The sequence below is a fragment of the Colletotrichum godetiae genome (assembly GCF_030913485.1).
Source record: "Colletotrichum godetiae strain CBS 193.32 chromosome Unknown BDP55scaffold_10, whole genome shotgun sequence".
NCBI classification, from domain to species: Eukaryota; Fungi; Ascomycota; class Sordariomycetes; order Glomerellales; family Glomerellaceae; genus Colletotrichum; species Colletotrichum godetiae.
The window spans coordinates 828,439-842,615 of NW_026851258.1; the positions used below are offsets into that span (position 1 = coordinate 828,439).

General features: G+C 51.7%; 5 protein-coding genes across 5 annotated transcripts; 2 read left to right on the forward strand and 3 right to left on the reverse strand.

Annotated features, from left to right (window-relative positions):
- Positions 1–813: 813 nt before the first annotated feature.
- BDP55DRAFT_546952 (concanavalin A-like lectin/glucanase domain-containing protein) lies at positions 814–2,251 on the forward strand (the record flags this gene model as incomplete). The annotated part of the gene is made up of 4 exons (XM_060568703.1): positions 814–934; positions 1,082–1,131; positions 1,402–1,808; positions 1,894–2,251. 4 exons carry the CDS (start codon positions 814–816, stop codon positions 2,249–2,251), a joined length of 936 nt encoding a protein of 311 aa, XP_060432601.1.
- A 5,857-nt stretch (positions 2,252–8,108) lies between these two features.
- Positions 8,109–11,034, forward strand: BDP55DRAFT_33667 (family 2 glycosyltransferase). The gene is made up of 5 exons (XM_060566884.1): positions 8,109–8,628; positions 8,697–8,798; positions 8,849–9,918; positions 9,968–10,161; positions 10,212–11,034. The coding sequence occupies exons 1-5, from the start codon at positions 8,485–8,487 to the stop codon at positions 10,685–10,687; spliced, it is 1,986 nt and encodes a 661-aa protein (XP_060432602.1). The 5' UTR covers positions 8,109–8,484; the 3' UTR covers positions 10,688–11,034.
- A 189-nt stretch (positions 11,035–11,223) lies between these two features.
- On the reverse strand, positions 11,224–11,619 carry BDP55DRAFT_547224 (uncharacterized protein; the record flags this gene model as incomplete). The annotated part of the gene is made up of 1 exon (XM_060568725.1): positions 11,224–11,619. A coding segment is annotated over one exon (396 nt), but the record flags the coding sequence as incomplete, so codon positions are not given.
- An 897-nt stretch (positions 11,620–12,516) lies between these two features.
- BDP55DRAFT_546936 (uncharacterized protein) lies at positions 12,517–13,314 on the reverse strand (the record flags this gene model as incomplete). Its single annotated transcript, XM_060568700.1, has 3 exons — positions 12,517–12,729; positions 12,829–12,902; positions 12,999–13,314. Coding segments are annotated over 3 exons (603 nt in total), but the record flags the coding sequence as incomplete, so codon positions are not given.
- Positions 13,315–13,941, reverse strand: BDP55DRAFT_629445 (uncharacterized protein; the record flags this gene model as incomplete). Its single annotated transcript, XM_060572022.1, has 1 exon — positions 13,315–13,941. The coding sequence occupies one exon, from the start codon at positions 13,939–13,941 to the stop codon at positions 13,315–13,317; it is 627 nt and encodes a 208-aa protein (XP_060432605.1).
- Between the last annotated feature and the right edge of the window lie 236 nt (positions 13,942–14,177).

The window sequence follows — 14,177 nt, forward strand, 5'->3', positions numbered from 1 at the left end:
GGGCATCCGTGGCAGCCCAGCTGAGGCTAGAGCTGCCTCACTTTGAAGCTAACGAGAGGAAAATCAAGGTGAAGGAGAGGAGGTACATTCAGATGAGGTGATGTAATGAGACGACGCTTGGTACCTGCCAAAGCCAACGAAGTCGATGCCAATGCCAACGCCAACGTCAATGCCAATCGTCAACACCAAACGGGGGGAGCACAACCGAATCATCGACACCGGACTCACCTCACTTTCCTGTGAGTCCTGCCGCTGCCGTTCGACGCGAGATAAGCGGGCAGGGTCGATTTCTGGTTCCTGTCCTTTTCCAGCCCCTACTGCCAATATTTTCTCAGCTGTTGGATGAGCAGGCGAGCTGGGCCCAGAACACCAGGAATGTCACCAGCAACCAACGGGCTAGACTCCTTCTCTCTCAGTGTCTCTATTTTTTTTTTACTTTTTTTTCTCCCCCTTCCTCATCGTCATCTTTTTTCACTCTCTTCCCTCTTTCCATCTGCTCCACCCACAGACCCCAACCTGCGCTTGCCTCCCCGGTCCGGTCCATTGAGAGAGTGACATTGGCTCATCCCGTCGTACCCCGTCAACCTTCTTCATCGCCTGCCATCTTCGTCCTCCGGTCTGCACTCCGATTTTTTGTTCCTCTTTCGTCATTGTCTATTTTCCGTCCGTCTCTGTCACGAACAAAGGAGTGCCTGAGTTGATATTGGCGGCCTTTAGCCATTCTCGTTCGCACGCACTGATACAAACGTCACTTATTTGTGTTGAACTCGCCAAACCTCATCTTCGTCTAACCACATCCACGGCGCAAACAAGATGAGAAACGCGATTCTTCTTGCCGCCGGCCTGACGGCTGTCCGACACGCGTCTGCTGCGTACGACACAACAATCTGCGGAAAGACAAACAAGTTTACGAGCTCAGATACCCAATTCATCTGTACGTGGATCCCCCAATAGGTCTCTTGCCTTCAAATTGTTCGTCATCTACTCCATCTACTCGATGTAAACGCCGTTACCACAAACGAAGCACAACACTCTCGCCCTGCCCTTTATCGTGGACCAGGCTAATACGAGGAATATGCAGTTCAGTCAAATGCCTGGAACCCAGTTGGAAATGGCTCCTCCTGTGTGTCGGTAAGTAATGTGACGTGACAAGCTGTCGCATACGAGCTATTATCTGCTTCTATACCTCAATGCTCTCTCTCTTCCCTACCATGACCCCTCCTATCTATGCTCATACCACCCCGCTTCCACCATTTTTGTCGACCCTGGAGAACATCACGAGCTCCATCAGGACTTTCTTCCACCTGTCACGCCTCTCAGCCTACCAGTCACAAGCCCGGGCATCTATTGCTCCCGTCGCCTGACCACCTCCATTAACACGATCCTCTTCGTAATGCACAGATCGACCAATCCGTCCCGGCCTTCGACGCCAACTGGAACTGGGAAGAGGACAAGAACAATGTTCATTCGTTCCCCCATGTCCGCTTCAACTCCACAAAGCTGCCGACCAAGCTGAGCGCCATCAAGACGATGCGCCTGGCGACGCAATGGACCATGCGCAAAGGCAACCCCGAAAATGACCCGCCGCGCGACTTCGCCGCCACTACTTGGGCGGAGAGCAAGGCCGAGCTCGACGGCGTCGTCGCCAATGCCGCCTGGGATTTCTTTGTCGACAAGAACAAGACCAAGACGTATAACCCCATTGACTCGGAGGCGGAGATTATGATTTGGCTGGGCAAGGTCGGAAACCCGTACCCGCTGATGGGCGATTCTATTCTCACCAACATCACCCTTGGCTCAACAGAGTTGTAAGCATTCCTCCTAGTTCCCCTTTTGCGATCCTTCTCGTGTTAGATACCTGGTCACGATTGTGCTAACGCGCTTCCCCTGCAGCTCTCTCTGGTTCGATACCAACCAACGTGATCAAAAGGTCTTCACCTGGGTCACGCGCGACGGTTCCGACGTGACTCAGTTCGACGAGGACATTACACCGCTGCTCAAGTTTGTTCTGGACTCTGGCGAGATTGACAGCGACTCATGGCTTGGTCTGGTCGAGTTTGGCTCCGAGGCATGGCACTCTCCAGAGAACATTACCTTCAGCGCAGCTCACTTTAGCATGGATCTCGACAACGGTGACAGCGGTTCCAGCAGCGGCAGTGGAAGCGATGAAAACGCGGCTGGAAGAGGCGCACTTTCGGTGTTGGGCCTGGCTTCTGCGCTACTGCTCTCGCTTTCGGCGTTGGCCATGTAAACCGCGTCCTTCTTGCTTTGCTACGACAAATATGTGCGCTTAGAGAGACGAGATGAGGGCTTGGAGTACAGCATTATACTGATTCGTTGATGATATCCGAGTATTCGAGTGGAACCGCGTTTAAAGCGGTTTAACCTCGAAAAATATAGTACTTAATCAATGCATAATGGCATACGGAGAGCAGAAGGACCTAGAACCTGCAACCACTTCCAGCGCACAGTTTCTAAAAGGCCGACCCTTTCATGTCCTTGACACACAGTTCGCCAGTATATCTGCATTTCCGCAATGTGATAATCAACCCCATTTGTGATAAAATTCAAGATGACAGCCTAATACTCGTATCAGAGTAGGCTACAGATGGAAGCCAAAAGAAAGCTAGCTTCGAAGCTCTCAAACCCAGCCAAGCCAAATCACCTAAGCTATCGGAGCATACGCCCACCTCTCAGCAGGAGGGGTCCCCCGAAGGAGCGTGCCTTGCTTAAGCAGTGACACCCTCTTCTGCGAGATCGTTGGTCACACACCAAACACACACACACACACACACAGGCTCCCTTCAAGGAATCATCAATCAGGGCATGTAGAGGAGGTGGCGGCCTCCCAGGCAGCCAAGCCGGAAAGAGAGCACCGTCTAAACATAGGAGTACCAATCATCTTCTGAATTCCCTTGCCATCTTCGCCTCGCCTACGAGTATCCGTATTGTGTATACTAAGCCCCAGCCCCTTTTGAACATCCTCTTTCAAGCTGGACAGAGACAGTGTCAGCCACTGACGGTTGCGATACGGGAGAAAATGCTACTTCACGGTGGCAACATGTGGGAGGCTAGCGGTCCGATGCGGGCATTAGACGTGAGCAGTAGGGACATTAGCATGCAGTCAGCTCGAGAGCGATTTCCATGGACCGACGTTGTTTACTAGAAACCCGCATACGGAAGACCGTTTCCAACGAACGGCTGGGAACGCGTATGGCAATCTTGTTTTCCATGAGTTGGTGTGTGGGCAACATGCATCTCGCAAAGGATCAGTTGCCGGGATGTTTTTGATGGGGACAGTGTGGCATGGATGTTGGATGGGGGTGGGATGGTGTGCACGGTCTTGGCGGAGATGGATGGGAAAGGGGCGGGTTGGGCGGAGCGGGATTGGAGATGCGGCTTGCCTGCAGGCGTCGCCAGGCGAAGGAGACCAACACAGGTGGCAGGAATCATGTTGACTCGATGCATAATGCAAGCCGACGGGAAGGGAAAGGGGAATTGGATCAATATGCTGCGTCATCGAGATCCACGCCTCGGAGAGTGGCCTCAATCCGGGACAACGAAATCCGTAGGACAGTCACAGAACAATAGTCTGATATCCACACATGGCAAGAAGCGGCGGGAGAATTGGTGGTGTCGTTTCAACGTTTGTTGACGGTATGAAGAAAAAACCAAGGAAGAAAGACAAGGTGCTTATCTGGCGCGCCATTCTTTCGTATTGGCGGCTTGGCGCGCGTGCCGCCATGCCGAAGCAGCCAAGACAACGGGCGGCTTAAACGGCGACGACAAGGTATGGATATGGAGAGCGGAGAGGAGTTTGGGATCGTGGAACATTCGTTTTGTTCCTCTGTTACTGACGATGATGTGCTGCAGGATAGGAACCGAGACGAAATGGTGAGTCCAGGTCTTGCGTGCTTTTTGGCCCCTTGATTTTTGCCTAGCATGTTTGAGGGTCCTCTGGGACCACGGTGACTGTCACTTTTCATTGTATGCGGCTGTAAATATGCGCTCTGCGATCAATCGCTACGCCGCAAAAAAGTGCCTTGGTATCGCGAGTCAGCGCAGAGTAGGATGCAGTTTGATATCTCGTTCTGGTGAAAGCAAAGGGCCTTTTGGGCGATGTTGCGATAGCGGATGCTTCAGCGGGCGACAATGGACACAAGGCCGGGGTAGAGCAGGTCGCCCCAGCCGTTCAGCTGGCTTTGGCTTGCCATGTCTCGGTATTGGAGGACCGGATCGACATGGCGGGTGTGAATCGTCAACATCGTGGTTTTTGCGACTTTGCTAGCAGCCAGGCAGATTCTAGGTGAGTCGAGACTTTTGTTGCCCGCGTGGAATGGTGGATCTGATGGGATTCGTTGGACTGGGGTGCGGGGAGGCTTGGGGGCCCTTGTTCCAATAAAGTCTGAGAGCGAGAACGACAGGCGAAATTATTGAGGAATGCCCCATTCACTTCAGGATTCGGACCGTTAATGTCGGTAGAAAGAGTCTGGTTGGCGCCGGCATATTCTCCTTTGACGGCGCTTGATCGTCAGCCCCCTCCTAAGAAATCCTGATCGTCAGCGTTCGTTTGTGCCATTGCCAATAGTAAAAAGCTCTATTCTAGAATCTGTGACCGGAAAACGACGGAATGAAGCGTCATCGTTGCTCAGGCCAAGCGCCGTGTAAGACAAGGATTCGTCAGCGATGTTTGGCAGAGGCGGAAAGGGCGGCGAGCGGCAATGCCGCTGCACATTCACAAAAAAAAAAAAAAAAGAGCCGGCGGCGAACGAGACACTGCTGGGCCAAGCCGCAGAAGAAAGAAACACTGCAGAACAACAACGGCCAGGTATCCGTACAACAGGCGAGAGAGCACGCGCCAGCGAATGGGGATGTCGAAATAGCCTCTGAGGTGGATGTTGTCATGGTTTACGCTTATTAGCTTATTGGCGTGGGCAACGTATGCGTGCAGCGCATGTATTAGTGGGCGGCCCAAGGAAGAAGCGGACTCGAACTCGTGGCCCAATTGCGTGGGATTGAGGCTCCAAGGCTATGTTACGGGCCGGAGAAAGTATGGATTGCTGAGCCAAGAGGCATATAATGGGGGAAAGGTCGCCGGCGCTGTTTGCATGTGCGACAGTGGCAATAACGAATAGCGTGTTAGTTTATGGCTAGAGGGATATGTGCGTTGTTAGTTAGCCTTAGTCATCCATCACTGGGGAGGTGTTGGAGAAGCGCAGCCACAGATTGTGGGTAGTGGAGCGTTGGAAGTTGGAACAAGCTGAGGAAGACAAAGGAGGCTGGTGTCTCTCTCTTCCAAGTTCCCAGATCCCAGGACAGCTGAAGGACTGGAGCTTCAGTCGGTCCGGTCACTGCCGATGGTCGATCTGATAGCAACGGCCGCCGTCTCGGGTCTAGCAGCGTGTCTAGCAGTGTGGTATTGTGGTTAGCAGTGAATGCCAATCGGGGGGCCATTCCCACCGTGGGCTAGCTCAACGCTTTGTGTTTTTGAGTTCCAAGGTTATCTGCGTAGCGCCGCGGGTCAGAGAAGCTGGCAGACGTTGAATCAAAAATTTTCTCGATGATCGCGGCACTGGGCAGATTGCAAGTTTGAAAAGGGCCGGTGAGTTTGCTGCACTTGAAGAGTAGAACTCGATAGTGCCGTCCATCTGTATGGATGTGTTCGGGATGGTTCGTTCGGTGCTATCGACATCCTGGTAAATGCTACCAAATGGCGGTCCAGATTGATTCTTCTGACCATGGAAGGTCCATCTTGACATGGGCCACCTGCTCGAAAGCTGTCAACCCTGCTCCTGCCTTTTCTCTGGTCGTACAGTTCCGGAGTAGTTTCTTCGTCTTTGATATCTGTCCTGCGGTGTTCCTTCCTTAATTCTTATCTGACATCCACATAATCTGCGAGCGTAGAGGCACAAGTGACAGCAAGAGTGACAGTCTCTGACAGAGGAAGGAGTGGGGGTCTATCTACGCAGTAAGGTGCCTGGTATGGACCACAGCAGGCAGGCAGGTGCAACAGGCCACAACCGACGGGAAGTAAGGCAGAAGTATCTAAAGTAGCTGCTCATCCGGAAGGAGCCCGACACGATGAGGCGCCGTGGTGGCTGCAGTTCGTGCAGTTTGTCCGTAGCTCCTTCCCACAAGTTCCCAGAACAAGTCGCATGTCGACTTGCCCTCTGGGGCCTTGGCGCCCGTGATGTGGTTGACGCTAACGGCGCCTGCAGATCAACCCCTGTTCGTGACCCGGTACATACTGCGATAGTCAGCTCATGGTTCCGTTGCGCTTGCCGATAACGTCTTGGCGGCTCTTTCCTCCATGGACTTTTTCTAATGTCCATCCAGCTCATGTTCCCATGTTCCCATACGCCTCGCCTCTTTGGTGTTTGCGCATGCAACAATCTTATGAGCCACTGCCCTAACTTCAATCCTAAGAAGCCGCAAATATACCTCCGTTGTCAGGTATCTAAGGAAGGCAAACCGGGAAACAAGCCCACGTTTGATGATGCAGGTGGCTTTGTATTTCCCACCATGTATCACTGCCTGCCTGCCACCTGCTTTGCGGCTCGCCATGGATGGCAGGCACGGGACACCTACCTTATTCCCCCCCTGCTTTGATCTTTTGTATCTTTTCTCTGTGTCTGGCATGAGATAGACTTGTGCTATCTGCCGCCTGCTCCGACCAAGGTACATGAGGTGTAGACTACGGACACGGATACCTTAGTATTTCAACATCTCTATCCGAAATGGCAGGCGAAGGTTTCCCTCAATCTCAAGCTGCACTGCCCAATCACGAACGGAGTCCACTCCGACCGGCCCCACTCCACTCCGGCGTAGCATCAGGTTCGTTTTCTCACCCTCTTCTCATTCCTCCTGCCTTCTGTTCTGACTCCCTCCTGCCTGGCTCCTCTCCGCTGCTTTCTGTCATTTTCTGCCCAGATTTTCTTTCCTGTTTCCGTCTGGTCCAATCTCCCTCGTTCATTACCCCCCGCGCCACTTGTACCTACTTCATACGGAGTAGCCATGTGAGAATCTTGCAGCACAGTTGTCTTCCAGACTAAGGTAGATGGTTCACCTGCAGTCCACGGCAACGGTCAACATCCCATGCAAATTTCGGCCATGGGCCGTCAACTACGGTCTACGAATACAGACTTGAGTAAGCTAAGGTAATTAGCTACGTAACACGCTACTACGCTACCATATCTTAATCTGATCTATTTGGTATCCATACAGCTCCAATGACACCGGTTGCTCTGACTCTTCTCAAGCGGTGATGTCACAACATCTCTCCCACCGGGCCATTGTCACGGCTTGCAGGCGACGGGAGTCAACCCTATCCGTAACCAGGTCTCTGCGCATGCAGACTTGAGAGACATGCTCACAGCCCTTGCAAACGCCAAACGGCCCAATGGTCACTACATCCTTGCCACGATCCTTTCCAATTGCCCACACATTGACCCTAGTGGATTGGTTACTTGCGACTCGCAAGATATCCATGGCAGGGGCAGAGCAAAGTCCATGTCCATTTTGCAGCAAGTACCAACGAATCGGACATTATTCGACGAATAAACATGGTCGGCGTAGAAGCCTCAAGCAGGCCAGCCCAGCCCCAACAATGAGGTACCTTCCTCCGGGATACAACCATGCCGTACGCATTCGTACCTCATTCCGTGGCCGTGATACCATATCCTCATCCTTGCGGGAGGAAGCAAGACGCTGTATCCTCTCCTCCTTGGATTGAACTTCTGGAGTAGCCTGCTGTCACGCCTTGCCTTGCCTTGCCTTGTCTTACCATTCTCCGTCTTGTCTCCACGCCGTTTTTTCCTGTTTCTCGTATACTAGCGTCTGCGTCTGAAGTGCCTACACCTTCTCCTACCTTGGCTGTGGTGAGCCTCCCCGTTTAGTTCGCTGCTTTCTGATTCACCAGCTCCATCCCGTCCCAACTTCACCTTGCGCCCTCAGCAAACTCCCTTCCCGATTGCTGCCTTTACCTCACCTTACCTCGCCTCTCCTAAGGAACCCTACACCTTCTCTTCCTCCGTCATTCCGCCGTCTGTGTGGCTTGCCCCGAACAAACTTCCCTTACCCCCATTCCGCTCGCTGCACCTACAGACTAGACATTGGCTACTAGTCCTCCGCTGCCATCCTCGCGCTACTCTCGCCGCCTCGCCCGCTCGCTAGTTCAACTCCACGGGGCTGGTCTACTTTCAGTTTTCAGTCACTCGCTTTGACGACATTCGCTACTCTCTTCTTCTTCTTCCTGTTCCAATCTCTCGTTACACCTTCCCACGCACTCGCTGCTAAGAGGCCCTTCCGTCTGCTTCAAGGGAACCTAGTGGGAGTACATCGACACTTCAAGCCATCTTTGTTTGCCTCACCACCCCTTCGACGCACTCGTTCCACTGCCAACACAGGCCGACTCTCGATCTCCTCAACCACCAGCAACCTTGAGTGGAGAGAGCCTGTGTCGCTTCGCGAGACCCTAATACTATAATGTCACGTCCATTCACACCTCGGGGAGCTACTCCCGACTCGGGCCTGCCGCTCCCGACTAATCCATTCGGTTCCAACCCGTTCGATACCGACAACGATTCGAGCGCGGCTCCCTCTCTCGCCAGTGACTCGACCTTCACTGTGGTACGTTCGTGTGAAGTGCTATTGGGAATGCCTTCTAGCCTGAAGGAAACGGAACTAACACCTCCCAGAACGCTGTTGGACAAACACATCCGTACGACACAACAGACAGATCAGGTCAGAGATCAAGCTGGGCCGACTCCTCCCACCACCGCCTGAGTAGACCCGACATCGTAGGTTACTCAGCATTTGCACATCCTCGAACTCAACTAACAAATCTCAGGAGCCTTCACCACTGGCTAAAGAGGTTCCGGTCTACAATGAAAAGGGCCATCACCAATCCTCGTCTGAGACGGATGTCGAAGCAAGCCATGTGCCGCCTGTCGTATCAGACCCCGAGAAGGCAAAGGAGACGCACACCACCGCACTTCCACCCTCATCAGGCGAGTCGTTCCCCAAGAGACTCTACGGCCGTTTCCGCGCAACCTATTGCCCCAAGGAGGAGCCACCTCTGGTCCTACCGGTATGCCCAAATGACACCGAAAAGCTCAGCTACGTTCACACCAATCGACTGCTTCTCTACATCTTTGGCATCTTCTCGTTCCTATCGCTTGGCGCCGGAATGTGGCTGTTCGCGCTCTCTGCTCCGGCATTCTACTGGTATGGCGTCTTCGCTGGAGCAATGTGCATCTACTTGATGATATCCTACGCCGTTGGAATCATTGGAAGAGACTGGGACTACAAGGCTCACTTGGATCTGGTTGAGCGCTTCCCTATTACCGAAGAGAACGCTTCGACTGTTGACATCTACCTCCCCTGCTGTTCCGAGCCCATTGAGATTCTGGAAAACACGTACAAGCATATTGTCAACATCGACTGGCCTGCCTCCAAGCTTCAGGTTCACGTCATGGACGACGGTAATTCGGAGCCTGTCCGACTTCTCGCTGAGAAATACGGCTTCAACTACTCCGTTCGCGATGACCGACCTCGCCTCCGAAAGGCTGGCAACCTGAGATGGACTTTTGCTCAGACTAGCGGAGACTTCTTCGCAATCTTCGATGCCGACTTCTGCCCGCGCCCTGACTTTGTTAAGGAATTGATGGTTGAGCACTTGGGCGACGATAAGACGGCCCTTGTTCAAAGCCCACAGTACTTCCGTGTCACCGACGACCAGACTTGGGTTGAGCAGGGAGCAGGTGCTACACAGGAGCTGTTCTACCGTGTTGTACAGGTCAACCGTAATAGATGGGGAGCCTCAATCTGCGTCGGTAGCAATGCCCTCTACCGTCGTGAGTCCCTTGTCGAGGTTGGCGGAACTGCCGAAATTGGTTTCTCTGAGGATGTCCACACCGGGTATGTTCGATCTAATCATCTTGCAAGAGCATTTGCTAATATTCCACAGTTTCGGCGCTGTCGACCGTGGCTGGAAGGTCAAGTACATCCCTCTCTGCCTTGCCACTGGTGTCTGCCCCAACTCCCCTCGCGCCTTCTTCTCCCAGCAGATGCGATGGGCTCGTGGTTCTACAACTCTTCTTACCAACGGCCACTTCTGGGTCTCGAACCTCACCCTGATGCAGAAGATCTGCTATCTCTCAGGTCCGTACCCTTTTCTCTCTGCATCAAGCCAATTATCTAATAGTTCGCAGGCTTCTTGTACTACGCTGCGGTTTCGCTCAACATCTTCCTTGCTCCTATTGCCGGCACTCTTCTCCTTGCCATCCGTCCAGAATGGTTCAAGTTCTGGAACCTGGCTTTTGCTATCCCTTCGATCCTGTACGGTGTCATTCTCATGCGCTGCTGGGCCAAGGCCAAATATGGCTTCAACGTGCAGCATGCCATGACGGTTCAGAGCTACGCCTATCTCACCGCTATCAAGGATCGTCTCTTCAACATCGAGCTTCTCTGGGCTGCATCTGGCGACTCCAAGGCCCACAAGAGCAACAAGTACCGTAACATGCGTCTTCTTTGCATCATCTGGACCCTAATCGTTACTGGTGCCATGGTCGGTGTTGTCACATGGCGCCTGGTCACTGGCTTCACCTGGTATCACCCCTTGCCACTCATTATCATCAACGTCTACAACCTCTTCATCAACCACTACTTCATGTTCTGCAACTGGTAGCTCCCTGCCGAGATGTAGGCACGCATGAGTTGTGGGAACGGGGAACAGGTGTTTGTTATTAAAAGCTTGCATTATACATGGACAAATGGAGTCAAGACATTTGATTTTTTGCTATCGAGATGACGGACGTAGCATGGACGGTTTTACCCGTATGGAAACGGCCTTATACCATGGACATAGACGCGCGCACACAAGTCTGTCTGCACACACTACTTCCACAGCATACATACAGTTGGTACCTTTGTATATCACGATGGATAGAATAATCGTGGAGGTACCTTGGCAGCGGTGCTGCCTTTCATAATCATAGTCAATACTAATACTTATACGAAGAGTTTGCGCTCTCCATTAATCCTGACGAAGTGACTGAGTGACCTCTGTGACCTCGGGACTCGATGCAGAGTCTTCGCTGATTATCCCTTAACCCTAGTTCGCTTACTCGTATTGAGCTGTGCCATATACTCTGCACACTTAGACTCGCAGCAACTCTTCCGGGTTAAACTTGGCACCTCGCGCGTTGTCCGGATCCCAATTACTCATATGCTTTCAAACATCACCGGGGTTTTATAGTTCTTCACTATCGTCTCAATCTGGTTTCCATCTGGATCCTTGCAGTACATGCTTGTCGTCACCCCGTGATCGAGACAGAGATGCGGTTCAATTCCACCCGTCTTGCCTGCGTGATACATGCGGGCGAGGTCGTCGAGGAATGCAAATTTCAGGACGATGTGGTCGAGTCCTGTGAGTGGTGGCGTGTTGTTGGAAAAGGTAGAAGGGATAGAGGATGAGGATGAGGAGGAGAGTGGGATTGATGGAGAGGGGCTGTGGAGGATCGCGAGGCGGTGGTGTTCTTTGTCCCACATCAGGACGGATATGTAGTTGTTTTGTAGGACGACGTGGGCGTTGCGGAGGGTTTTGGAGAATGAGACTAGGGGGGTTTAGACTGTTGGCCCGGAGGCCTAGGTGGGCTATTTCGATTGAGGATGGGGTTGGTGGCTGTGTCAGAGTTAAGATGTTTGCCTGGTATCGAGTGGTGATGATCTAGAGGTTTGATTATGGGAGGGGTGTTTTTATTCGAGATCTTGGGCTATATGCTGGCGATAGCATTGCTTGTTTAGATATTGGAGTGTTTTATATCTTTTTTGCACCTTCCCATGATTGCCGCTTGCCTTCCAATTCCACCTCCTCTATCAATATTTACTCCACCAAGAAAGCAACTAGAACGGGGTGTCTAATTTTTTGATGCAGAGTGACTGGCTTATAACTCTTGATGCTCAAGTAGAATGCCAATGTACGAGACCTTAAAATGCCCCACAGCGTTCCATAGCGAAGCGCTCTTCCTAGACCAAGGTCACCCTATGGGCTGGCAGATCTTCTAGTAGCCTTCTAACAGTAGCCACATTTTCCATAGGCTTTGTCTTCAACTCCGGTTTGTTTTCGATGTAGGGAGCTGCTGGATGCCCCAGCTCCGTCCAGCCGACTATAAAACTCGCTCCTATGGTCCTTTTGTACGTGAATAGCATCAAACCCCAGTGACGACGTTGAACGGGTCAGAGTACAAGCGGCCAAATGGCGCGTGAAGTTCGCGTCTGCCTGGGATTGGACCAATGCATTAAATGCTTAGCAAGCAGTAAGCAGACAGCTTGCGTCTAGAAGAGGAGCACTCAATGTGATTGTCGCCTCTACGCAGTCGGCCATGTGGCTCAGACCTCGGTTCGCCAGTTTGATGTCTTCGACTTGTGTACACATGAGGGACTTTTGAGGCCCGAAAACCAGGTGACTTGAAAAGGGGATGATGCCCAAGACCAAGAAGGATAGCGGGTGACTCGTTATTTTGGAGCTTTGTAGCAATTGTTTAAGTGCCAGAGAAGATCGTGAAGTAGGGTCTTCTCCAACAAGCCCACTAGGTATTGATTACTGAGCTGTAAATTCTGTATTTGCTCGGCTAGCCCAGCTAGGGCAGCCATCTTGTCCTCTTGCTTACTTAGTCGAAGCCGTGAGTGTTCCCGAACTGTCCGATACCACAGGTACTTTGGGTCTTTCTCAAGGATACCATAGGGAATAAGGGCAAAGGAGACAGTGTTCCATCCATCTTTTGATGTCAAATATCTGTCGTTGTTCTTGCTCTCGCATTTCTGTACATTCCTGCAGACCCATATCACTTCTTGAGCACAGGAGTGCAGTACGCGTGGCGAAAGTCGCATCTCCTGATATGCTCATCCAAGATTCATCAGTGGCCAGTCTGAGTTCTTTCCTATTCGATTTCCATTCGGCATGAGTGGGAGGCCAGGAATTAACTCACACTTCTGACGAACATAAGTGTCTTTGCATTCAGGCAAGAGCTTTGACATGTACTCATCGCCTGTATTCACGAAGCAACCACCAGATGCATCGCTTGATTTAGTCGCTACGATTGTGAGATATCCCATTTGCGAAGCTTGGTCCTTCCAGTCTGCTGCGGAATTATGGATAATGCACAGCGAATCCATCCATAAATATGGAATGTTCAAACGACGGCAGACTGTGATTGCATCTTGAAAAGTTGAATTAGGTTGATTCCAAGGGATGTTTCTTTGGTGATATTCGATAGTCTCTATGGTAGTTTTGGTGATTTGGGCGCTATCGCCCTAACGATAGCTCAGACATGCATGACGTTGCTGCCTAGCGTTCTCCTGCAAACCAACTGTATCATGACTGGTTTGAAGAAGTCTTTTGGGCAAAGCTTGTCGTTGATGTCCATGCTTGCCGTTTCTACGACGACAGGTGTGACTTGAACTGGATTCATCAAGCCAACCTTTGATAGCCCTAATGGTCGTTTCAGAGCTTGTACTTCCCGGAAGGTGTGCTGCCATCTTCTGCATTTGGAGTGGATTTTCTTCCTGGCCTATCTCATGATTTATCAGCGGTGGCAAAACAGACGAGGGCCACAGCGGATTAGACCACCACCTCCAAGATTCGATATCTCCTAAAGAGTACTGGCTGGAGTGCCGAGTTTGGGGAGTCTCACCATCTTGCGTGAATATGTCGATGTTTGTACTTGTGTTTGCCCCTTTGTGCCAGTCATGGCATGAGCCGCCTTGTTGAACGTTTATGTGATCGCTCTGCTGCGTATCAAACGGAGCCGCACTGATACACTTATTGAGGAAGGCGCACCTGGAGCAGCCGGCTTGGATACCCCGAGGAAGATCATGCCACTTCACCACACTTACATGAATGGTATCCCCTTGATCTTCACCACAGAACTGACAAGTCATGTGGAATTGCGTTAATGGAAAGTTAGATGAGGCACGGTGATGCCCGATAATCTCTCAACAGCTCTCAATTGGTGTTTGAGATATTCTCGGCTTGTTGAATCTATGAGCATTTGCGAGGTTGATTTATGAGCGATAGAATAGTCATTCTCAAGGCCGTGTAGTGGATAGTGATGTATTAGTGAAAGCAGTGGCCATCTTCTCCTCTTATCTTGTTCTTACTCCCGATTACTGGAAAA

Excerpts from the sequence above, each read along its gene's own strand:
- BDP55DRAFT_33667 (XM_060566884.1), top strand. The coding sequence starts at position 8,485 with ATGTCACGTCCATTCACACCTCGGGGAGCTACTCCCGACTCGGGCCTG. Across the intron at positions 8,629-8,696 it reads GTGACTCGACCTTCACTGTG|AACGCTGTTGGACAAACACA; the intron begins GTACGTTCGTGT and ends AACACCTCCCAG. Across the intron at positions 8,799-8,848 it reads GCCTGAGTAGACCCGACATC|GAGCCTTCACCACTGGCTAA; the intron begins GTAGGTTACTCA and ends AACAAATCTCAG.